Source organism: Ictidomys tridecemlineatus, chromosome 7, assembly GCF_052094955.1.
Source record: "Ictidomys tridecemlineatus isolate mIctTri1 chromosome 7, mIctTri1.hap1, whole genome shotgun sequence".
NCBI classification, from domain to species: domain Eukaryota; kingdom Metazoa; phylum Chordata; class Mammalia; order Rodentia; family Sciuridae; genus Ictidomys; species Ictidomys tridecemlineatus.
Window position 1 is genome coordinate 46,151,991 of NC_135483.1, and position 25,816 is coordinate 46,177,806.

The following is a 25,816-nucleotide window of genomic DNA, read 5'->3' on the forward strand; positions in this document are numbered from 1 at the left end:
GCTTGAGATCGAACCCAGGGTCTTGTGCATGCAAGGCAAGCACTCTACCAACTGGGCTATATCCCCAGTTCATATGTACACATATTTATAAATATTTATGACATGTAATATTTTTTAAGATAAATTTAATTTTCCCAACTAAGGATTACTTTTAAATGTCAGTATGATGTTCAAAATGATTAGCTGGTTTCCTTATTACATAAACAGTTCTTCAATATATTTATTTATAAAATACATACTGAGTAACACTTTTATGTTATACATTTTTTTCATGTAGACAAAGCTTTTTGCTAAATAAAGTAAAAATTTTACGAAAATTTATTTGCATTTTCTCTTTCAACATGATTAACAATTAGTTTAAAGAATCATCAGAGAACATCTTATTTTTATCCTGTTTTTTAAAAAGAGTGCTATGTTTTATTTTTAACTTGAATGCATTTTTACATCAAAATTTCTATTACAAAGCAGAAACAAAGAACAAAAGGGAAACATATTTCCTGGGACAACTGTTCAAGAGTTAAAACTCTTTTGATTAGCATTGTTAATAAGGAGAAACTTGCTTATAACTTGTCTCAGCATTCAGGAAAAATATTGATGTATTTTTAAAAAAGAATATATTCAGTGCCCCTAAAGAGAGTATCAGGCCTATTTGGGGGAGGGGGGGCGGGAATCTCATATCCTATGCTTTTGATCAAGTGAATCATTATGAGAAATAAATGTGTTTGGAAATTCTTCCTGTTGAAAAACAAACAAAAACTTTCAGATAATTTGTACCAAAGTCAGCTTGGAATTGAATGTTACTTGGGGAAAGATAAGCTAAATCCATTAGCTATCCCTTACTTTTAAATCATATATGGTTGAATGAGATATAATAAATAATAGTAGTAAATTCATTTTTATATACAAAGTGATTCTTTTTCATTTATAAAAGTTGTATGCTTGTTTTAAAGTGGAAAGAAAATTTAAGAAATCAGTAAAATTAAAATAGTTATGTTTGCATTACCTTTAAATTACTTGAGGTATAAATTCATCTGGACAAAAATATATTATCTTCATAAAAATCACAATCAGATAAACTGTTCTCTTTCCTCACATCAATGTAGTGTAATCGCTAATAATAACCCTTGATAGCAAGATGACATATAATGGGTTTGTATCATTTTCATTAATCTACAACCTGATATTTTTAAGGCTCCTTTCACATTTTGGGGGTCCTATTCCATGTCACTTTATAGAGATATGCCCATATTTTAGATGATAAAAAGAACAATACAAAAGGAGTGGAATAAAGAAATGTGAAAACACAAACTAAAGATTTTTTTTCTTTTTTTAATATTATTTTAGTTATAGGCGAACACTAGATCTTATTTTACTTGTCTATTTTTATGTGGTGCCAGGGATTGAACCCAGTGCCTTGTGCATGCTAGGCAAGTGCTTTACCACTGAGCCACAACCCCAACTGTAAAGATCATCTTTCTTTTTGAAAAATTAACCACCATTTTATTAGAATCATTTCTCTTTTAAAATTCAACTCCCTTAGAAAAGATACAAAATACTTAGAATGAAGAGTAAAAATATGTTTTGTAATATACCCAGTGTGTTATTTCCTTGTAAGCTGTGGCAAAGTAAAGAAAAGCCCTCAAGCTCAGTTCTCTCTCTTTAGGGAAGTTGAATTAGGCCCATACCATGTCAGTATCTTTTATAAACCATTCATTTGAGAATGATGTTATCAAATAATATTTAAAGTATGAATAGCACACATACAACAGAGTTAAATTTAAGCTTATGCCATCTATTTGAATTTTAGTCTGTCATATGACAAAACAGATTCTAATATTTGCTTGAAAGAAACACTTTCATGTCTTTGATTATTATTTTGATGTATCAGTTTGAGTTAAGGAATGCTCAGATGAATTATAAAAGCCTATTTCCAGGTATATCTGTAAGGATATTTCTAAGAAAGATTAAAATTTGAATTAGTAGAGTGTTATGGAAGATCCATAGTCACCATTGTGGGCAAGCAACATCCAATACATTGAGGGCATCAATCAAACAAAAAGGCAGAGAGAGGGAGAATCAATTCTCTCTCATCTTCAGCTAGCACAGTTTCTTCTTCTCTTGGATGTGTTGGTTCAAAGGCCTTCAGATTCCAGGATTGAAGACAAGCTTCCTCCACCCCACACATACACAAGTGTTAGGAACTGTGGCTTTAGACTAGGAGTTACACCATCAGCTCCCAGAGTTCTCAGGTTTTCAAACTTGCCCCAAATTACAACACTGGATTTGTAGGTCTCCAGCACACAAACAGCATATCATGTGACATCATGATCTCACATTATCATATAAGCCAATTCCCACAATAAATATCCTCTTATATATTTATTTATATAGCAAATTGGTTCTGTTTCTCTGGAGAATCCTAAAGAATACAATGGGTGATATATTGATTTACATAAACGTGTCCACAGTGTATTTGCTTTGGACCAGTTAACCAATTAACATAGGAAAAGAAAAACATGGCCTATATCAAAATGAGAATATTATAATTTTAGCCTGTGGTTAGTAATTATTTTTAAGTGATATTTACCTTGGGAGAGGTTATATTTGAATATCACAGAGGAAAGAAAATTAACAAATGTCATTCCAAATTTATGACATTTTACAACTTTTAAAAGTAGATACATGAATTTGAATTATTCTTTTCATTGCAAATCATAGTTAACAAGTGTGGGTTGTACATTCTCTAGGAGACAGAAAAATACTTGAAATTCAGGATAAGAGGATTCTGTCAAATCACACATGAATAACATGAAAATCTTTCAAATTTATATAAGCAAACTTCTCACCCATGTTAATTTCTACAAATTTCTCTTATTCTTTATCCAATGTTTGACATTCTTTAGCTTTATTGTATAAAAAGCTACACTTTAATATTCCATTGTGTTATCACTTAACTATTATTCAATTCTCCTCATTCACAATTGCATAGCTTGTTTTAGCACTTATAATATTTGAAGACCAAATACCAGTAGAAACATGATTATACTTTTCTTATTCCTAGAGCTCTAAATTTTCAGAAAAAGGCTTCATTTCTGTAATCAATAGCTTTTTATATATTCTTGATCTAGATGGAACAGTAAGAATATTACATACTTGATCTAAACAAAAACATAAAAGCTATGACATTAGATGTGAAAGCTAAAAGATGTTCAAAAAAAGGAGGAAATATTGGTTTTTTGGGTAACTGGAAATTAGCAGATATTTTTATTAATTTCAAATCAAAGTCTTTTAAAGTATTACTAATATATCTTAAAGTAGCATAATTGAATCACAATATGGTATCAAAGGGGCTCTCTATCAATATAAACGTTGTCTCTTTAATAAACATATATACACATGTTTGAGTGTCCTAAGTTTTCTATAAAATATAAAATTTCAGCCAACAAAATGGTATAACATTAAAAGTCATTTGTGTGTTACCCAATATGTCTTTATCCTCAATGATTGCCATCTCGACCTCTGTTCCAGCAATGACTGTGCAAGGGAAAGGAACTTGAAGAAGAACACTGATCTCACCAAATGACTCATTTTTCTTAAGTGTACCCATATAAACAAGTTTTTGAATTTTTTTCTGTAAAAGATAATTGATACCTATTGAAACTATTTGCATACAATGAATCACTATTATAATTATCAGAAACTGACTTATTCGTAAATCATTTTACTATGTAAGTATATTAGCAATTTCATAAAATCAGAGGATATATTAATTCCTATATATGTTTATGTTAGAGCAACAGTAAATTCATAGACACCTTCAGCATATCTAAGAAATTGAAAGCAGTGTTATTTAATGATCTGCCAATTAAAACTTTCAACTCATGAAATTTTCTAGGAAATATTGAACTAATTCAATCTTTCAAGATCCTAGGGTACCATTTTAAAATCAGAGCTTGCTTAGGATGTTTTCTAAATTACAATTGTTACCTCAGCCCCAAATGTAAGGAACAGCGAGCTACCAGATTAACACGGTAATAAGAAAATAAGTGGAAAGTATCACAGGCAGAACTGATGATGTAAAAATGCTTCTCCCCTGCCTTTCTTTTTTAAATTTGAATATATAAATAAATAAAATAAGGAGCAATTTAGGTTCTGATTAGGAACTTTGGGGAGAAAGACCTACCACAGTTTTAGTATAGATGGTTCTGGAGAAAAAAATGAGAACTTACATTATCTTTTCTCAGAGATCTACTCAGTATTGAAACAAGGATGATTTGGTGAGCCGTAAGATGTATAAAAACAGAATGCAGCCTTCAGGGTAGGAAGGTGATAGGAACTTGGAAAAAGTAGAAGTCTTTACCAAATATCCTGGAGTCAGAGCCAACGTGGCTGAAATCTCTGCCATATCTATAAATGGCAGATCTTTACACTGCATCTGACTAGTACAGTAGATTTTTCAAGTCAGTTTCGTTTTTTAATTGAATTCTGTTGAAGATCATCTGACCAATAGAGTTTAGTTCTTTTTTAATCACTATCTATTAGTTGTTTGCTTGACTCATAAGAATAGAATCTTTTAATGAACTCTTTGGGGTTTGACATTTTTACCTAACCTAATAAGTTTGAAATTCCTGCATATTCTTTTTGTCTCATGTGTTCCTTTGATTACTGTGTGGCATTCTATTACATAAATATACCACAATAATTTAATCCATTCAACTGCCACTAGACACTTGGATTACTTCCAGCTTTTAGATTATGAGAATCGATGCAAGTCTTTATGTAGACAGATATTTTTATTTCTGGAATTTCTGGATCATATGACAAAGCATATTATAACCAATTTGATATGCTTATAGTTGTACCTTCATATGATTTGAAATTGTATTTCTCTGATAAAGAAGTTAACCATCTTGAATGTATTTATTGACTGGTCTTATAACTCAATAAGTATTGTCTTACACCTTATCTAATATCCTCACATCTTACAAATTCAATATAAAAAAGAAATCTCACAAGAAATGGTCAAAAAATTAAACTGATATTTCACAAAGAATACAAACTAATGTTCAATAAGTATGAGAAAATATATTAGAAATACTTCACTCATTTAAGTAGATTAATTATCAAAGAAAATCCACATGGCTTAAAACTTACCACTTTGTTTGTTTGTAGTTTCATAAGTCCTATAATACTTCTATAAATGTTACAATATCCAGAATGAATATAAGCCACAAAAGAAATTATATTTCCACTTTTTACAATCACTAAAAGCAAAAGACATAGATTATTTCACATTTTGTTCTCTATTATAAATTATTTTAAATAGTTTGACAATAAATGTTAGCATACATTAAAAACTATTCACATTCAATTTCTTAGTGGATGCTAGTTTGTAGGCATCATTACTCAGTATACAATTTTGAAAATTGTGGCTGCTATATATGTGTATAACATAATATAGAATAAAAAAATGGACAATATTTGGCAAAGGCAGTGGAGTGCTAGTAAATACCTGAGGGGAAAAGAAAAGGGAGCATTAGAGAAATTCCAAACACTTGCTAATAGTTTTGGTGCAAATGTTTATACTATGGCTGGTTTTAAACTGCTAGTGATTTAACAACTGACTCCCAGAATATTTACCAATTATCTCTCCAGATCCTATACCTTGAACTCTAGTCAGAGCTAGAACACTGAATACAGCAGGGTAGTGATTACAAAGAAGCAAGTGTTTGAATCCATGCTAGCCTGATTTTTAAGCCTGTTCTGCCACTTTCTGGGTGATTATTGACAAATTAAATAGTCTCTCTGGGGGACTTTTTCATCCTTAAAATGACAACATTGTTAATTCATTTTCTATACCTTATACGTGGTAACTAACTGCATATAAAGCATCTTGTATAATGCTCAGTACATATCATTGCATGATAAATCATTAATATCATTACTATTTCAAATTCATGGTGCCATCTATGATCAAAATATCCTTGAATTTGAACTATATCATAACATTATAACTGTCAGTATATTAAAGAGCAATAAAATAAAAATTACCTGATCTACATAACATCTTAAATTGTCAGCGTAATTTAAATATGTAGATCAATTGAAAATACTCAAAATAAATAATCAAATTAAAATTACTATTTCAAATTAATTTTCTAATTTTTTCATTCTGAAATATATCAATTTTTTCTTAAAAACTGCAAACCCATCAGTGATAACCTAAATATAAAGACACATATATATCTTTTCTATAATTTTATGAAATACACAATAAAAATAAACTTTTCTATTACTAAAAACATTTTTTTGTTTCTCATGTATCAGAGTATATATCAACATAGCAGATTATTCTGACAAGTATAAGATAGAGAAGAACAAGTATCTTTAAAAATTATTGTTAAGCCAGGTGCAGTGGTACAAGCCTATAATTGCAGCAACTTGGGAAGCTGACTGCAAGTTCCAGGCCAGCCTCAGCAACTTAGTGAGACCTTGTCTCAAAATTTAAAAATTATAAGTGCTAGGGGTTTTAATTCCCAGTAATAAGCAAAATATAATAATTAAAAAGAACATGATAATAATTGGTAAATATCATTTATTACCAGCAAAAATAAACACCAACATACAACAGAAAAATACTTAAAGATAAATGAAAGACATTTCAGTGATTTGGCTGATATACATTTTTTTAAACTTTTTTAGTTATAGGTGGACACAATATCTTTATTTTATGTGTATGTGGTGCTGGGGATCGAACCCAGTGCCTCATACATGGTAGGCGAACGCTCTACCTCTGAGCCACAACCCCAACCCGCTGATATGCTTTTAAGAATATGTTATCCCCTTTTGTCATATAATGTTCAAAGATGAAAGATCATAATGGAAAAATTACAAGGCTACTCTAGTTTTCCCAACCACATATTTTGTTTAAACAAAAATTTATGATGATGCTTTTATTGTTTTATCATGTTGCTTACAGCCAATGATATAAAATTATCTTAAGAAGTCAAAGTGTAACATGTGCAATATGTAGACTGCAAAGTCAAGAGGAAATGTTCTTAAAGTTCTTTCTCTTAAAAAGAAAACTCCTGTACCAAATTATCGTATTGCAAACAGTTACCATTTCACTCCTTTTAGCTAATCAGTGAGAATATAAAGGAAAGTATAGAATCTAACAATAGTTACAGTTAAAACAAAGATGCACTATAACAAATAGTAAATAAACTCATAATTCTTAACATCTGTACCTCCACAACTGTAAATCTTTTCTTAAAAGTCAAACCAAACACAGATCATAGGGAAGTATCTATAACACCAAAGAAGATAGAAGGCGTAGAAATGTTTCCCATAGAAATCAGGCTAACAATGGAAAAGCCAAATCATTCCACAGAGGGGCATTAGATACATGAACAGTTGTTTATGTTTTTATGATAATCATCATGAATGTTCATCTCAAGAAGATAATACAGAAAACCACTTCTCATCTAGGTAAACAACCTGAGTTTAATAAGGCACCATAAAAATACATATCTTCATACTTACAAAAGGAAGAAAATAAAAAAATAATATTACTTTCTTGACTGGAAAAAAAAACCCTATTAAATGCTAAGGAGGTACTTTTATGAGCAATCTTCTATGCCTGTGGAGGAGAAAAACTGCTGTCCCTAAATAAATGCTAATGGTCCCTTAAATGTTTTTGTTGTTTATTTCAGATAAGGTCCTTTAGAGAAACTTACAAAAAAAAAAAAAAAAAACCCAAACTTTCTGTGTCACTCTTTTTAGGTGACCTAATATTTTAGTATCTTTCTGATGCTATGAGAAAATACCTGAGAAAATCAACTTAAAAGAGGATAGATTTATTTTTAGCTTATGGTTTCAGTCTATTTAGTATTTCCACTGCTTTAGGCCTGTGGCCAGGTTGAACATCATGGCAAGTAACATGGTGGCCAAAGATGTTTATCTCATGGCAGCTGGCAAGCCAAAGAAACCTCACTTTTTTATCAAAGGTCCTTCCCCGCAAACTTGCTAAGTGATAAAACCATAAATGGAATAACACAAAATTGAGGCCAGAGCCTTCATTATTCAGTCACCTCTGAAGGCCTCACCTCTGAAAACTGCTGCCCTGGGGACCATGCCTTCAACACATGTGCCTTTGGGTGACACATAAGGTCAAAGCCATAACAGAGTAAACTCTGCTCATTATAATACTAAATTCTTATCCAGAAAGCATTTATATCCATCATTTTTTAATGTGTTAAGCATGACCTTGAACTGAAATGCTTAAGAATGTGCCCACCTCTATATGTGATGGCAAGTATTTCCTACATTAATATGTATGAATCGTCCAATAAAATCCCATTGCTTGTTTTGTCCAATGAGACATTGCTTTGAAATTACCTTCAGTGTACTTCTTGCAACAAATAATTAGCATTTTTTCACTCTTTTATCTCCTGGTTGAGCTTATCAACTTTGCACTCATCAAGGGACAAACACATTACATTTGGTTGCAAAAATCATACCATTGTCTATAAACCACCTGCTCCCTCATTGTGATTCTGCATTTTACTCATTCAGCTTCTGATCATGGTTCCCATTCCTAAGAACTATACCAGTAATGTCAGGTTAATGGCACCTACATAGCTTCCTCCTGGGTTATGTAGAAATGACAACACAAAAAGATCTACAGGTTTACATGACAATTTTAAATGAAAAGATTTAATCATGTAGTCTTAAAGATGAAATTATATTATTATTTCAAGGTCATGTTCACTTATGTTCATAAAATACTACAGACTTTAAGATTCTCATTAAAACTCAGACTCATACACTAAAATTTGAAAATTTAAGACCATTATGAAGAGAACAAATGAAAAGGAGAGGAAATTAGAAGAATTGATGGAAAGTGAACATTGGTCATTGTTCTTCTTCTTTTGGTTGTTTATCATGTACCAGGAACACAAGTCTTAATAAAACTTTTCTATTCCAATTTTTGAGTCAGGTAAAAGAAGTCATGATAAGAATGATAATTCCCTTCTGGCTATTAGCATCAACATTGGGACAGTTAAGGTCTCAGTTTAAATGGAACAAAGTGATTAGAAAGATTGTTAAAGAACATCCTCTTAATGAAGATGAACTCCAACCCATTAGCCTAACATAACAAACATAGTTTTGGAACAGAAGTATATGTAAGGATCAAGAATATCAGCTTCTAGCAAGATGGTCATTAGCTAAATGAATACCAATTCTCATAACTCTGGACTATTAGAGAAAGAGTAGTACAGAAGAACTGTACCATTAATGCTATTTTTTAAACTGTATTTTTCCCTTTGTGGATATTTTTCTGAAAATATTTTCCTTATAAATTTATTTAGTTTGCATTTAAACTATTGTTAAGACAGTTTGGTGAGAAAGGGCATTATTATTATTATTATTATTATTATTATTATTATTATTATTATTATTATTTTAGTTGTAGATGAACAAAATACCTTTATTTTATTTGTTTTTATTTTTATGTGGTGCCAGGAATCGAACCCAGTGCCTCACACATGCTAGCCAAGTGCTCTTGAGCCACACTGAGCCACAACCCTGGCCCCAAGGGCTTTTTAAAAATCTCTATAAAAGATGTCTATACCATTATCAATACTAAATAAATACTAACAAACATTATGTGCTACTTCTTCATTATTAAAAATGTTTATGTATACACAGATAAATATATGTATGTGTATATATATATAGAGAGATATATATCTATATATATATATATCACTTATAGCTAAGTAGAGAAAAATTCTGAAATAGAAATGCATATGAAAAGAATCAAACATCGATTATATAATTTTGAATTATACAATGTCATCTGAATCCTATTAAAATAGGTTGTTCTTGTAAAGAATGCATATTGTATGTAAAATATCCTCAAGTATGTTAATTGCTTATCACTTTGCATGAAATATAAAAAACAAATGTTTTTATCTCACAAATCTGTGATTTATAAAACAGGTATATTTAAATCTAATAATTATCGATTGAGGAAATCTGGAGAAGTATAAATGAATAAAATTAAAAGTTTGAGTATGCCTGTGATAGTATTCCAATTAAAGAATCTGCTAAAACAACACATTTATAGGACTATTTTATAGAAATTATCAAAATACTTATAGTATGCAGTCAGACCTAAGTAATGGGAACATGAGGTTAAGAGAATGACTCTATAAAATGGACCTATTGTTCTGACCCACATGCTTTCTTTTCTAAAAAACAAGTTACCTGTAGCCATACCTGGCTTAAATTGATAGGATATGTTATATTCCTCAGCAAACTACCTGTAATAGGCAGAAGAAATTCAGGCCCCAAAGACCAATAATAACATAAGTTGCACTGATGAGGGGATGAGGTTGCGATCCTTATGAGAACAGATCCCAGAACTCAGGGATTTAAGAATAATTTCCCATAACCATGAAGCCTCTAAGAACAAGTTCCAATTAGAACCAGTCAGCATGGGCCAAAGTGACCTAGAGTTGTCATGGCAGAGGGGACTTAAAACTCTGATGTCATTCTTCTGTAAGTCAAAATTCAAGAGGAGGATCTGGGCAGGGCTCTCTGAAAACTTCCCTGGGACCCTCAATAAAACTGGAGGGCAGGAAAGTCACGCTGTTCCTTCCTCTCTGAGAGGACCCACCTTCTCCCTTAAATTGACCCCTTTTCCTTTCTCCTACCTCTTCTAATAAACATATCGGTTACTCTGAGTAACACATCTGAAATCTTTCTAGCCTGATCACAAGAATCAGGATGAAAAGGAACTTCATGCTCTCTCAGTTTTACTGAGTTCCCAGCCCCGGAACAATATGACTACTCACTGCAAAACAGAGGAGATAAAGAAGGGTTAGATTTGATTCTAGGTTCCCATGTTATTAATTGTTGCTCCTACATATTCTCTAATCTTACTTTCTTAGTATCCAAAATAGGACAAATGCTGAGGCTATGAAGCCATTCACAGGTCAAGTCAATAGAAATTATACAGATTCAATGTCAGCCTAACAACCAACAATCATAGATAGACTTACTCATTCTCAACTCTTTGCTCAAATCTCATCCGCTCAGATCTATAATAAGAAGTCCACTGTACGCTATAGTTCAACTCCCTTCTCCCAACTCCTTTTGGTCGGTGTGTGTGTGTGTGGGGGTAAAGGTTTCTTTGTAACTATTTAACTAATTTCTAATTCATTGATTGTGCTTATTGTATACTGCATCTTATCACCATTAGAATGCGAGCTCCACCAAGACAAGACAAGGATCTTTCCTTTTATCTACTCTTCACTTGTGGCTCTACATATAGTCACCCAACAAATACTTGTTGAATGAATGTAAGATCTCACTATAGAAACATGAGGTTATCTACACATAAGAGAAAGCTCAGAATATGGTGGCTTATACTTTTCTGAAACCCCTCCCCCAAGCAGTCCAACTAAACATTCCAGATAAAAATTTTAAGCTATAGAAGATGGTAGAAAATTTTAAGCTATAGAAGACGGTAGAAAAGCAACAAAATTTCTCCAATAACAGGAATAAAAAGCAAATGTACAGTCACTAAGGTAAGACAGTACTGGAGTTGGTGGCACAGTATGTGTGAAAGGTCAGATGCAGAAATCTTCCTATGCAACCTGCAAAGGGCAATGCTTTCATTGGGAATTGAGAAAAGATCACCTCACAAGAAGAGTCTCTGTAGACATTTTCCTCTCCTAGACCTTATACTGAACAGAATGGAGAAATAGAAAGGAAAAAGTCTTTTTGAAAATGCCTAACCATAAACTCATAGTATTGGGGCTAAAATCCACACCACTTGTGCAGCAATAAATTCCTTTAATTAAACATTTATTTTCAGACTATGCTGGGTTTTAGTTACTCTAAAGGCCTTGGAAAAGAAAAACAAATTCTTTTCGAATGAACTAACCTAACCTACATACCAAGGTCCAAAAATTCCAACAGATAGTTAGGGAATATGATTTCTCAATAAAATATATATTAGCAAATATAGAAGTAAACCAGTACCATTACTTTCACCTCACTATTATATGTATATAAATGTAGACACACTATAATGTTTATCTGTGTATTGTGATGTGATGTATGTGTGTGTCTGTGTGTGTGTGCACACTCGTGCACGTGTATGTGTGTGTATGCTATCTGACATTAAAATTAGAGGATAGGAAATCAAATTGTATTCATGGAAGAGACCCAAAAGTAATCAGTCGAATTATGAAAAAATAACCAGAAACATTTAAAAAAATGCAATCAATCTCAAAAAAAAGATCACCTGAATTAAATATGAAACTTAAAAACTAATGCTAGATACCAACTTACTAACGAAAATAACTTAAAGATTAGTATTTTTAAATATCATAGCCAGGGTCACACTCTGTAAATAGGCCAATAAATTCCAATTCCAAAAGAGTATATATTTCAATATTACTTTATTTGAAGCCAAATTTTAAAAATGAACAGTTACCTCTTAAAGCTATGTACCAGCATACAGTACTTTGAATCAAAGTCCAAAAGTCTTAACCAAGTTCTTTATCCTTGGTAGTCAACCAATTTAACATTTGTGCCTGTACTTCACAAACCCCTACCCCTTCCCCTTATAGCCGAAATCTCCTTTTCTTACAGTTGAGGTCATGCTCAGACTATACTCTGTTCTATCCTAAAAAAGTCAGCTTCTCCCCGTCCCAAAAAATCTCTTCCATATTCCAAAAAGACACAAACTAATATTGTTCCAGTATTGATCATAATCTCCTCTCCCTAAAACTTTGCATTAAACTTTAGACATACATGATTAAGTTCATATTAGTCTCCAGCTATGAATTTTCTATTCTTTGCCTATAGAAGTAAAAGAGATCAACCAAGACAGAGACAGTGGACAGGTATTCAAAACCAGAGGTTCCTATGTTCCTTTTTCACATATTGCTCTATCTTTTTATTTTATAAATTTATGATACTTTTAGAGGACTGATGTTCAAAGATCTGTTATATTGTTCTCTAGCTAATATTGTAGTTCTTGTTACTTTGGCTTTTGAGAGTCTATTCTTTTTTTAGAATTATATATTTGATTTTCTCTTTTTCATTTCAACTTTGAACATTGCTTTGTAATCTGGATTTAATTTCCCCTGTGCTTGATGACTACTTTAGTAAATATATGAAATGCATGTAGCCATGTCTGCCACAAAGTAAATGTTGCCTATGAAATTGCTGTTACTAACTCCAAATTTTGATCCTCAAGCTTTCTCAACTGTAACTGGGATCTTAGAGGGAAAAAAAATCACTGAAGGAAAGAAAGCATCATAAGCAAGACTAAGTATAAACTCCAAATACCACAAACACTACAATTGACAGATACGGAATACATAAGGCTTGTATATGAAAAATTGAATGATGCAAAGGTGCTTTCTGGAATAACTTGTGTAAGATGTTAACTTTCTTATAAGTTTGGGAGTATTCATTAATTGGATCAGATGATCCCATTGTTTTATTTCTTTTTAAAATGATCTTAGGTCTTTTCAACCTTTGTAAATCATCTTCCTTTGAATATCTTATATTTTCTAAAACATATACTTTCCATATAGTTTTTCAGTTCATTAGAATAGTTTATAAAACTTTATTCTTAAATCTTAATTGTGTCTTTATTTATTGTATTTCATTTGCTTACAGTAGCTTTTTCTCCAAATGAAATGCTTTTATAAAACAGCATTTTATTTCACAAATAACTATTCTTTCTGTGTGGCTTGTATATGATTGTTTCCTGATTCATTCATCACTTGCTCTTTTTATTTTATTTTTGAAAGTCTTAAATGCATTTTATTCCTATTATAGATTGAAATGGCTCTTAACAAACTGCAGCCAGGTTCCCTTCTACCCAACTACAATTGGTTATTCATTATAGTTACATCAAATTGTCACTGTTACTCTAGCTGCATGCTTCTTTTCCTCCTTAAGCCTTAGCATATATTATTATCTTGACCCTGAGTACTTTTTCTACTCACTATTTTATCTGATAAAACACTCATTTTTCCTTCCAAATTCAGTTTAAATATTAACTTTTCAAACACTTTCTAAATTTTCCCAGGCTTACTTAATTTAATCTTGGTCTTCCCTTTAATTCTTTTCTAGATACATTTATAATGAAAAGTATTATATTTGTTCAATGTTCTGTCTCCTTCACAGTATTTTGAGTTCCTTAAAGACTGGAACCTATTGAATCTTGAAACACAAATATTTACTTTACTATCTGGGACACTTTGGTAATGTCTGTTGATTACTGAACAAATTAGTACATGAGCATATTAAGACTTAAGACATTTCTAGAACATATTTTTTTTTTCAGTTGGCGTTCGGTCTTTTTATTGGCTCCATAATTCTAAGAGGGAAAAGGATTACAGTTCGAGGTCAAAAATGGTTAGAACAGGAATCCAAGATACAGGGGATAGAAGTTCATTAGATTCAGCAAAAAGGAATGAAGGAAAGGGAGGGGAAATGGGAATAGGAAAAGACAGTAAAATGAATCAGATATACTCTTGCTATGTTCATATGTGATTATATAACCAGTGAAACTACACATCATATATAACCATAAGTATGGGGTCCTATACTCCAAGTGTTTATATCAAAATACGCTCTAATGTCATGTATATCTAAAAAGAACAACAACAAAAAGTCTTTCCAGACCATTATATACAATATATTCAATAGAATAACGCATTGAACAGTGTTGTTCAATCTGTCCTTATTATTTTGAAGTTTTTATTTCTTTGGATTTGCTTTTTATTTTTAAAAATCTCTGGTTTTAAATGCCTAACTCCTTCATTTTTCATTTTTATTTCTTTAAGATAAATGTTGTTAACACAGCATATTTTATCCTGTGTACCAAATTAGCCATATCCCATTATTCTGAAATCACACTTGATTTCTATCATACTTTGGCTGGAAGTTTTTATTATTTTTTCTTTTCATCAGGAGGGTATAAGAATAAATTATTTTGTTTTTAAATAATTTTAAATAAACCATTTTGTTTTTAAATATTTTGGACTGTACCTTTGGCATCTTTCTAAAATAAAATTTAAGGGATTTTTGTGTTGTTTGCATTTGATTTTACATGACCATTATATACACTATATTTTTGTAGATATTCCTTATGTAATATATGTTGAGAAAAAATCTGTTGGATATATAGCTATCAATATTGAGATATCTGAATATATATCTAACATCTTGAATTTTTAAGTTTGTAAAGTTCAGCTTATAGTTGTATTTACTTTTTGTTAAATCTATTTATCAGATTCTGGGAAAATTGTATATAAATATCAAACTATAATTATGATATTTATTTGTCTTTATAAGCCTTTTACTTGTTTCTAGATACATTTTTAAGTGGTTCAGTGTATATGTTCCTAATGGTCACACTTACTCCCTTATACCTTTGGCCAATATTTAAGATTCCTCTTTGCTTATTACAAAGATACTTGTTTATTTTGGTTTTACATTGATTCTATTTTGATCTATGTTTGAAATTGTCTCATTGGCTTAACAGGAGAATGTGAAATAAATAAAGACATCATGTCCTTAATGTTCAGTGGTGTGATTTCCTTTTAAAAATTATTTATTTTTATACATTTGTCAGTATGTCCTAGTTGATTTTCTACTTTAGGATGTACAGATAAACATTACATTTTTAAAAATATTTCTATAGTAAAGAAGTACCTTAATTTAGAAGAATGCAACCATTTTTTTTCTCTATAGTTGCATCTTAAAATCTAACAAGAATTGGTATTTAAAATATACAACAATAAATTCCCTTCACAGATATCTGCAGAGGAGCCAAATTTTGTAAAAATTATGTTATTTATAATATGCTAATAATAAATTGTAATGGAATATAATTATTCATTTAGTTGGCATGTTCCTTACTAACAGGTAAAATCATTTGCTTATATATTTTCTATTTTTATATCTTATGAATATTTTTGATCATATTAATTATGCATTTGAATACTGGAGTCTTAGTCTTATTTATTTATAGTAACTTCATAGACTAAGGTTATTTATCCCTTATCATTATATATGTTGAAAATATTTTCTTCCAATTTTTAAGAATGATTTTATTCATTTATAATTTTCAACACATAATTTTTATCATCGTATGGTCGAAATGGTTAAGACTCCTTTCATAAATTCAGATATGAGAAATTCACATAATATTAAAATAAATATTTTATATTTTGTTTCAATGTATTTGTAGGGTTTCTTTAAACAGATAATATTTCTTAAAATTTATAATGTGAATAATGTATGAAGTAAAAATTTGTCTCAAATGTCAGAAATTCCCAAAATAATTGCTAAAAATTCCAGTGTGTTTCTTTTGATTTAAAGTGTCCTTGTTATCATGTATAAGTTGATAAAAATTATGACATTCTTTCAGGGCTTATTTTTCTGTGATTCTGTTTCTATTCTCTTTTAAGCATTTTATTATTAGGATATGTTTTGGTGATTGTGAGATAATTCTCACAGTGAAATCTTATCAAAATTTTCTTAGATCTCATTGTGTATGTACTCTTCCAGATAAAATTATGATAGCAAACTTTTTTTTTTGTACCAGGGATTTTACACAGGGGCACTCGACCACTGAGTCACATTCCCAGCACCTATTGTATTTTACTTAGAGACAGGGTCTCACTGAGTTGCTTAGCACCTTGCTTTTGCTAAGGCTAACTTTGAAATCATAGTTCCTCCTGCCTCAGCATCCCCAGCTGATAGGATTACAGGCATGCATCACCATAGCTGGTGGTGGCAAACATTTTAAATCCATTCTAACTTCCTTTGCTCTTTTCTGTTTTCTGCCACAGGATACACATTTTCACACATTTCATTATCCAGTCTTCCCTACATTTTGATTTTTTTTTTTTTTTGGTTAAATTTGGTCAATGGAATAGAAAAGAAGAAGAATGTAGATGAGATGATTTGGGGTACTTATTCACCTATCTACTTCTGTGAATCAACCACCATGTGGCAGAGACTGGATCCCTGTGCCAAAAACCCTCTATTCCTACAGGAACTAAGCCTGCAGGTACAGGCAGATTCTAATAATTCTATTCCGACTTCAGACCTAGACATGGTAGCATATCAATTATTTTTTCTTATACAAATTTGTTAATGGTCGGGAATGGAAACTAGTTCTTGGTATAATAAAAAGGAAACTTTTGAGGAAAGAATTGGCATCAACCTAACATCAATTAGTTAGGATGCTACATCTGAACAAATCAAGTCTAATAATTTTTATATTCAACATAATTATTCCACAGATAAAAAGAGTATTGTGCAAATTTGCTCAACTTCCTGATCCATGGAGGATTAGGTTACCAGGGCAGAATTTAGGTGACATTGCCAAATAATTAAATTAATTAATAAACAAATATGATCATCTTTCAGAAAACATAGGAACTGTATGATTCCTATGTTCCAAAAATATTTCTAACTCATTAATATTACTCTTTGTCTAGCATTATGCTGAATCTAAATATCAATAGAAGTAGATATGGACGTTAAATATATTTTATATTTATGCTTAAGCTCAATACAATATTGTATATTAGAGAAAGTGAGCATTTGTGTTCATCCTGAACACAAATTGATTCTAAGTCAAAAGGTTTTTCTTTACAGTTGAAATGGTAAAATGTTTTGATCTAACAGGGTTCTAAAGAGAACCAAAGTAGATAATATTAGTTAGTCTACAAATAAGAATTCTTTATAGCTAGTACTAAATCAACAGAAGCAAATTATTTTTATATTTATGTTAAAACAAAATTACAAAATTTTCAGTTCTGGCATAACTTTGTAATAAATCCTAGTTAATCATAATAATTGTCTATTTATTAATGATATGTTGATTAATTACTTCACCCCACATTGCGTAACCACAGACAGTGATTTCAGTGCACTTATTTCAGCAGCATTATTTCGGAGGTGGAAAATATATATTAAATGTATAGGCCCAAGGAAGTACATGGATGGTATGATGACTTCACTCATTTGTATATACCTTACAAGATGATTAAATTTACCTATTTGTTGAGATAATGGGTTATCTAATTAGCTTCACAACAATTAATTTAGATCCAAGAGTTATTCCACTTGGCATATATTAAAGAAATCTGAATAAATATAGATAAATCATTTGAAGTAAATGGATTTGTTTTATTATACATGGTTATTTTTACTCAAATTAATTCAATCACTCTGGAAGACTTTTATACAAAATAACATTTCAGTAAATATACTGCTTATCTAATCTTGATTTTTTTGCACAATATTCTTCTGGCAAGGAAAAAAATGTGATTTTTAAAATTTCTAACATTTTTCAAACAATGTTAAAATTACATGATAAATCCTGTATTAGAATTCTTCAGAGACACAAAACCAATAAACAATATATGATAGATGGAGAGATGAAAGAGTATTTATTAGCTCACAATCTATTAGCTCTTAATAATTGCCTCACACAATTATGGAGGCTCATAGTCTCACAACAGGCTATTTGCAAGTTGAAGACTAATATTCTAATAGTATATTTCAGTCTAAGTTGAAAGATTTCAAAGCCATGGAAGGCAATGGTATACCAAGGTCAAAATCCTAAAAACCCCAGGGACCGCTGGTGTGAGTGCTAGAGTCTAAAAATTGGGGAACCTGGGGTTGTGATTTTGAAAGACAGGAGAGGAAGAGTGTACTTCAACTCCAGAGAATAGAGGGACAGATCAGCTGTTACTATGTTTTTGTTTTGTTCTCATTAAGACCCCAGCTGGTGTAATAGTGCCTGCCCAGACATACCCCTAAAATCATACCTTGCCAGGTTTCTAGGTATTCCTTAATTCAGTCAAGTTGGCATCTAAAATTAACCATCAAAATTCTACCACTTGTCAATTTGGCACCAGTATGAATCTCTATACACTGAACATAACCTCTGAGTACCAACAATCAGAAGGTAACAGTTCCATCAAAGTCATGAAACTATCTTGCACACATCAAAAAATGCACTAACCCCTTCCCCAGAAAAAGAGGTAAATTCCCTGGATGACATTTACTCTTCTGTAATCTCATGACTTAAATATTATGATGCAAAATTAACAATACTTAAATATTGTCACAAAGCCAATAAATCATATGATAAAGGAGTAAGAAAGAAATGGTAACAAAAGTATTTGCTTAAAATATATACACACAATATATTCTTAACAAAATTAGAAGAAATTACTTATAAAAATTTAAATCCTCATTTCTATAACTGGTCATAGCTGGTACTACCTTCTTCTACTATTCATTCTGATTTCCTTTGCCTTCAACAAGCATCTCAGCAAGTTGAGGTTCTTTACCTTGCAGGGTGACTGAAACTTAAAGAAGCAACGTAGAGGTATTTTGTGTTTATGACTAGAAAGCATAACAATCAAACTGTTAACATGTTCATTTTCTAAAAATGATCTACAGGTTTAAGGCAATCTCCACAAAAGTTCCAGCAAGTTACTTTCTGGATACTGACAAACTCATTAGACTTTTTTTTATAGAAAGAAGCAAAGATCTAGAAGAGACAACATAATATTGCAAGAGCCTCCAACTCTTCTAATCCCAAAGTTATATGTTAATAAAGATACAAGGTTAATAAGCAAAAGTCCACCACTTTCCTTTAAGCCAGCCATAAACAAGAGGAATTTGAAATTAAAAACATAACACCATCTAAGTTAGCATCCCACCAAAATTATAGAGTGATATTTCTGATTCCAAGACTTATTATAAAGTTATAGAATCAAGACTGTGTGTTATTAGCAAAAAAAAGGGACTAATCAATCAAGAAAATGGAAGAGAGAGCCCAGAAATGGACCTGCATAAATATAGGCAATTGCATTTTGACAAAAAAGCAAAGGCAATACAATGGAAACTGATAGTCTTTTTTAATAAATTATGAGGAAACAGCACATCCACAGGCAAAAAAAGTGAATCAAGACACAGAATTTGCACCATTTATAAAAATTAACACAAAATGTATTATATACGTAAATGCAAAATGAAAAAGCATAAAACTCATGGAAGGAGACAATTTGAAGAGAGAGAACTAGACAATCACGGATTTGATAATAATATTTCAGGTATGACACTAAAGTAAGAATATGTGAATTAATATCAGTGCTTTAAAAAACACTGAAAGAGAATTGAAACAAGCCAGAGCATGGAGGAGAATGTTTGCAAAAGGTATTTCTGATAAATGATTGATAGCCAAAATAGAAAAAGAACTCTTAACAATAACAGCAAGAAAATAAACAGTCTGATTTTAAAAAAGACTGTAACAGAACCTTAACAAAGAATAAAGAGAGGGCAAATAAACCTATAAAAATGCTCTATATCTCATATAACATCATGAAAATTCAAATAGAAAACAACAAGGAGATACTGTACACACATATCAAAATGGCCCAAATCTAGAAGCCTGGCTTTACAAACACTGACGAGGGCATGCAACAATAAGTCTCACTCATTGCTAGAGGGAATGCAAAATGGCACAGTCACTTTGTAAGACAATTTGGTGGTTTCTTTCAAAACTAAACACACTCATGCCATATGATCTAGTAATCATTATTGTTGGTATTTACCCAGAGAAGTTGAAAACTCAGGCCCATTGAAAAACTTGTCTCTTGTCTAGTCCAAAAGACTTACTATACATTTAAAGACACACATAGATGAAAAGTGAAAGAATATAAAATGATATTTCATGCAAATTGCTGTCAAAGGAAAACAGTGGTAGCCATATCTATATTAGACAAAATAGATTTGAAGTTAAACATGCCCAAAGGATTCTGTGGGATAGTAAAACAAGCTGCATATGACACCATGGTAGCAGATACACACCACTGTACATTATCCAAACTCAATGAATATACATTATCAAGAGTAAACCATAGGGCTGGGAATGTAGCTCAGTGCAAAAGCACTTACAAGGCCATAGGTTTGTTCCCCACACTGAAAAAGAATAAACCTATGTAAATATAGGGGCAGATGGTAGATAGATTTGCTCTTGACCTCTGAATTTTTCTCAGAACCTAAAGTTGCCTTATATTTTAAACTTATTAAAAAATTAATTAAACACAATGGAAGACAGCAAGATGAAAAGGCAGGCAGGTTTATGGGTTACATGACAGAAAAATCTGAGAATTCAAAAAATGATAAATTTTTCACTAACAATAGATACTTTTAATGTAAATGGACTGAATTTTTCAACCCAAATACACAGTGACTGAAAAAAATAAAAACAAAAAGATTCAGTAATATGTTATCTATATGACTCAATTTAAATGTAAAGACATATGTAAGCTGAAAGAAAAATGTTGGGAAAGGATATTTCATGAAAATTTTAACCAAAAGACAAAAGGCATGGCCACACCTACCTGATATAAAATACACTTTAAGTAAAATATTGTCATAGGAGATAAAGGAAAAGATAACATAATGATAAAAATGTCAATTCACCAAAATTACTTAAAATTATAAACATCTACTCACTCAAAAATAAGGAACTTAAATACATGCAGCACACTTTTACAGAATTGAGGAAGAAATTGATAGCAACAAAATAATTATAAGTAATTTTAATATCTTATTTTCAATAATGAATGAAAAATACAGATTATCAGAAAGGAAGCAGAGAACTTGAACAACAGTACAAACCTAAAACATATACAACAGATTTCAACCAACAGCAGCCAAATGAACACCCTTTTCAAGTCTAAAGAAAGCTTTCTCCAGAATAGAGCACACATTAGGTCAATAAAATGTCTTAAAATTTTTAAAATAACTGAAATTTTACCAAGTATCTTTTCAAACCACCATGAAATATAAAAATAAAAATCAGTAACTGAAAGAAAAGTGAAAATTTATAAATACATGAACATTTAAAAATATACTGAGGAACAACTGAAGTCAAAGAAATCAAAAAGGAAACTTAAAAAAAATCTTGAGACAAATGAAAACACAACATAACATACCAAAAGTTATAAAAAGCAGTAAAGGCAGTACCAGAGGGGTGTCGATAGCAATAAATGCCTACTTTGAGAAACAAACAAACAAAAAAGCATCTCAAATAAACAAATTCTACACCTTATGGAATTTGAAAAAAATCAGAATAAGCACAAATTTACACAGTAAATGAATCATGTGTGTATGTATGTGTGTGTATGTGTGTGTGTATGTATGTATGCGTGTATCTGTGTGTATATTTATATATATAAAGCCTGAATAGACTTCTAACTAGTAAGGATGATTCAGTGAACCAAATCTCCCAGAACCAAATGGCTTCACCAAAATTTAGACATGAATTAACATCTATTCTATAAATTTTCCAAAATTTGAAGCAGAAAGAATGCTATATAACTCATTTTATAAATCCAGCATTACCCTGATAGTACAATCTCAAAACATTGTTATAAGAAAATCATGGGCCTGTATTCATCATGGCTATGGATATAAACACCTTTGACAGAATACTAGCACACCAAATTTAATAGGACATTAACTGGCTCTTACAACATGTCCAGGAGAGACTTATCCAAGAGATACAAGAATGATTCCAAAATACAAAAATAAATCAATGCAATATTTCACCATTATCAGAACAAAGGATAAAAACTACGTGACCATTACAATAAAAGGTACAGAAATAGCAATCAACTAAATTCAACACCATTTAATGATTAAAAAAAAAAAGTAACACTCAAGAAACTAGGAATAGAAAAGCGCATAGTTAATACACTCAACAGCAAAGAGTAGAAAGCTTTTCCTCTAAGATCAATAATAACCTCTGAAAATAGCTTTAGAAATATTAAGCCAAGTGTCATAGAGATATTAAAAATATGATACATTCTAAGTTTGTAGACCAGAACTTATTGCTTTTTTTAACTAAAATTATAAAAACAAGACTAACTAGTTAAATTATTTCAATTAATTAAACAATTAACATACTTACTACCATGTGTAAAACACTACAAATTCTACTCTTTCAAAAGCCTGAAATATAGTTAATTTGACAAAGCAATTAGTGAAAAGTTAAACAAGTATAAGAGAATTAAATGATATTTATTCCAAAACAGTTTTTAATATTTTCCCTTTTAGAGTTAAAAGAACATCTATCTCAGTGTCATGAAATTCAAACATCAGACACTCAATATTTTTTTGTTCATATGTTTTGAAATCTGGACTTGATTTTGGAATATGTCATTATTCTAAAAGGCTTTCAAATTAGGGGACATAACTTTCTTTAAAAAAATTTCATCAGATTATTTTAAAATAGTACAATTACTTAAAAAGAGAAGGGAGAGATGAAATTTTGTTGTTAAATATCAAGAACTTCAAATAAAATGTAATGCTATCATATTAAGCCAATTATGCAGTTTGTAACACATTACCTTTATCACTTCTTTGAGTAAAATATGAATAGATTAAAAACTACATAGTATTTATCTTATTTTTCCTGATTTGTTAATCCCCTAATACTTTGACAATTTCATTCTTACAGATCATTGTTATTTTTCAATTAATTCAACACTGTTGATTAAATAAAAAATAAAGAATTGAGGTAAAATGTTTAATTTTTATAATTTCATGCATTTATTATTTATTTACTGAAAATATAATTTCCTTGTGGCTACAAAATTTTGCTAATAGTTTTATTCTTACATTCTATATATTTTTTGCCTAGCAGAAATTTTTCAATGAAGTATATTTATGTTATGCTTATTTAATTTATTCCTCAAATGGAGATCATATAGATTATTTTTATGAGAACCCTTCTGAGCTCCTTTTAATGAGGTAAAAATTCTTCAATATTGTCAATGGAGAAGAGAATTGTGTCCATTATACGTTGGTTTTATCTAAAGTATTTAATACTTTTCCTCATAGGAAAATCGGTCTTACTACTTTTTATTGGACCCTAGGTTTATTTTCCATGTTGATCATCTCTACTCCTGCACCAACAATTTACTTATTTTCACTACCTTTCTTCTTCCTCTGCTACTTCAGAAATAAAACTACTTTCTTGAAGATAATTAGTGACATTGTCAATGTGAAATAAAATGCTGCCTTTATCCATCAATGTCCTTCATTTTCTATCAGCCTTAAAGGAATACTCTCTGGTATTCCCTTTCCTCCTTTGAGTTATACTAGCATATATATAGACCAGCACATTGTGTGTATACTATGAAACATACATTGTCTTATCTTTGTTATCTCTTTATTTGGTTGATTCTTTTAATTGCTTAAAATTTCCTTGCTCCAATGTTCTTTCATTATCCTTATTTTCCTTCTCAGTATGTTATAAGCTGTGATCCCTCAGAGGTGTGAGTCTTCAATGAAATGAAGAGTTAGGGTTTCACTACCAAAGAAGGGCATGCTAAGGTATCACTGAAGTTACTTACCTAACTCTATATTCAGCCAAATTTACTCTGAAATTCAGCTAAGGCTCTGAGATCAACTTTGCAATAGATATTTCTGGGGTTGAAGTTGTGTCACTGTCTATACTAATTTCAGTTTTTTTCTAAAAGTCTCTGTCTCTTCCCTCAGCTCCCTCTCCTCATTAGAATGTTTACCAGGCATTTCATTCTCAATTTTTTTTATTTCAAACTCATTATCTTGCTAACTGCCTCCAGCTCCTTATGGAGGGTGCAATGAATATCCTTCATTTGAGAATACTACCCAAGTCTGTTAATAATCACCAAAATGATCAGAGGAAACACTTTCTAATGTGCACACAGGAATGAGAATTGTTTCTCTTTCCATTACTTAGAGAATAAAGGCTGAAAATATCTGGTTAATTGGAAAGAGTTTGAAAAATATTTTGCCTCATGAGTGAGGAAATATTAGACCTTACAGTAAACACTGTTCTAATCTTGCCTAAGAAATATAAAAGCAAGATAAGAAAATTGCAACTATTGCTGAATACTTAATGGTGTCCTAGAACAAAGCTCAAGAAAATTTAAATATCAAAAATTCAGTATGGAGGGCTGGGGTTGTGGCTCAGTGGTGGAGCACTTGCCTAGAATTTTGCGAGGCATTGGGTTCAATCCTCAGTACCACATGAGAATAGATAAGTAAAATAAACGTATGTGTCCATCTACAACTAAAAAATAGATATTTTTAAAAATCCAGCATCAAAGTAAAACTCGAATACTTAGAATCCAATGCAAAATTACAAATTATTCAAAGAAATATATGATGCATTACAAAGAAGAATCAATTCAAAGAAACTCAGAAAAGATATACATGACAGAATTAGAAGGAAATAAGTCAAAAACCATCGTCACACACATATTGAGTGTGTTAAAGAAGCCAGTAGAAAGAATAGCATTTTAAGTAAAAATGTAGACAACATAAAAAGATCCAAATTGAATTTCTAGAGCTGAAAGATAAAATGTCTGATATCAAAATGAAATTAGTAACAATGTGTAGTAGACTAGACATTGTAGAGGAAGAGATTAGTGAACCAGAAGACATGCCAATATAAATGATCTAATATAAAACACTAGGAAACAGGAATAAGGCACATACATGTGAGCATGTATGTATGTACACATGAAGAACACAGAAACAGTGTGTTATGGAACATATTCAGTAGGCCTAATGTACATATGACTGAGATATCTGCCCCCCAAAATAGCAGGCATTTGAAAAAGTGATGTCTGAAATATTTCACATTTGATTCAAGCCAATGACAATCGAATATTCATTGCTTACAAGT

The 25,816-nt window shown here is 30.9% G+C and overlaps 1 protein-coding gene across 1 annotated transcript in view; it reads right to left on the reverse strand.

Moving 5' to 3' along the window:
- Nucleotides 1-3,323: 3,323 nt before the first annotated feature.
- The window catches only part of Cnbd1 (cyclic nucleotide binding domain containing 1), a 315,836-nt gene continuing 293,343 nt past the window's right edge, over nucleotides 3,324-25,816 (reverse strand). The window contains exons 9-10 of the mRNA XM_078016396.1: nucleotides 5,155-5,264; nucleotides 3,324-3,631 (exon numbers count right to left, since the gene is read on the reverse strand). Coding sequence (XP_077872522.1) covers nucleotides 3,419-3,631; nucleotides 5,155-5,264 — 323 coding nt within the window. The 3' untranslated portion in view covers nucleotides 3,324-3,418. The remainder of the gene's footprint in view (nucleotides 3,632-5,154; nucleotides 5,265-25,816) is intronic.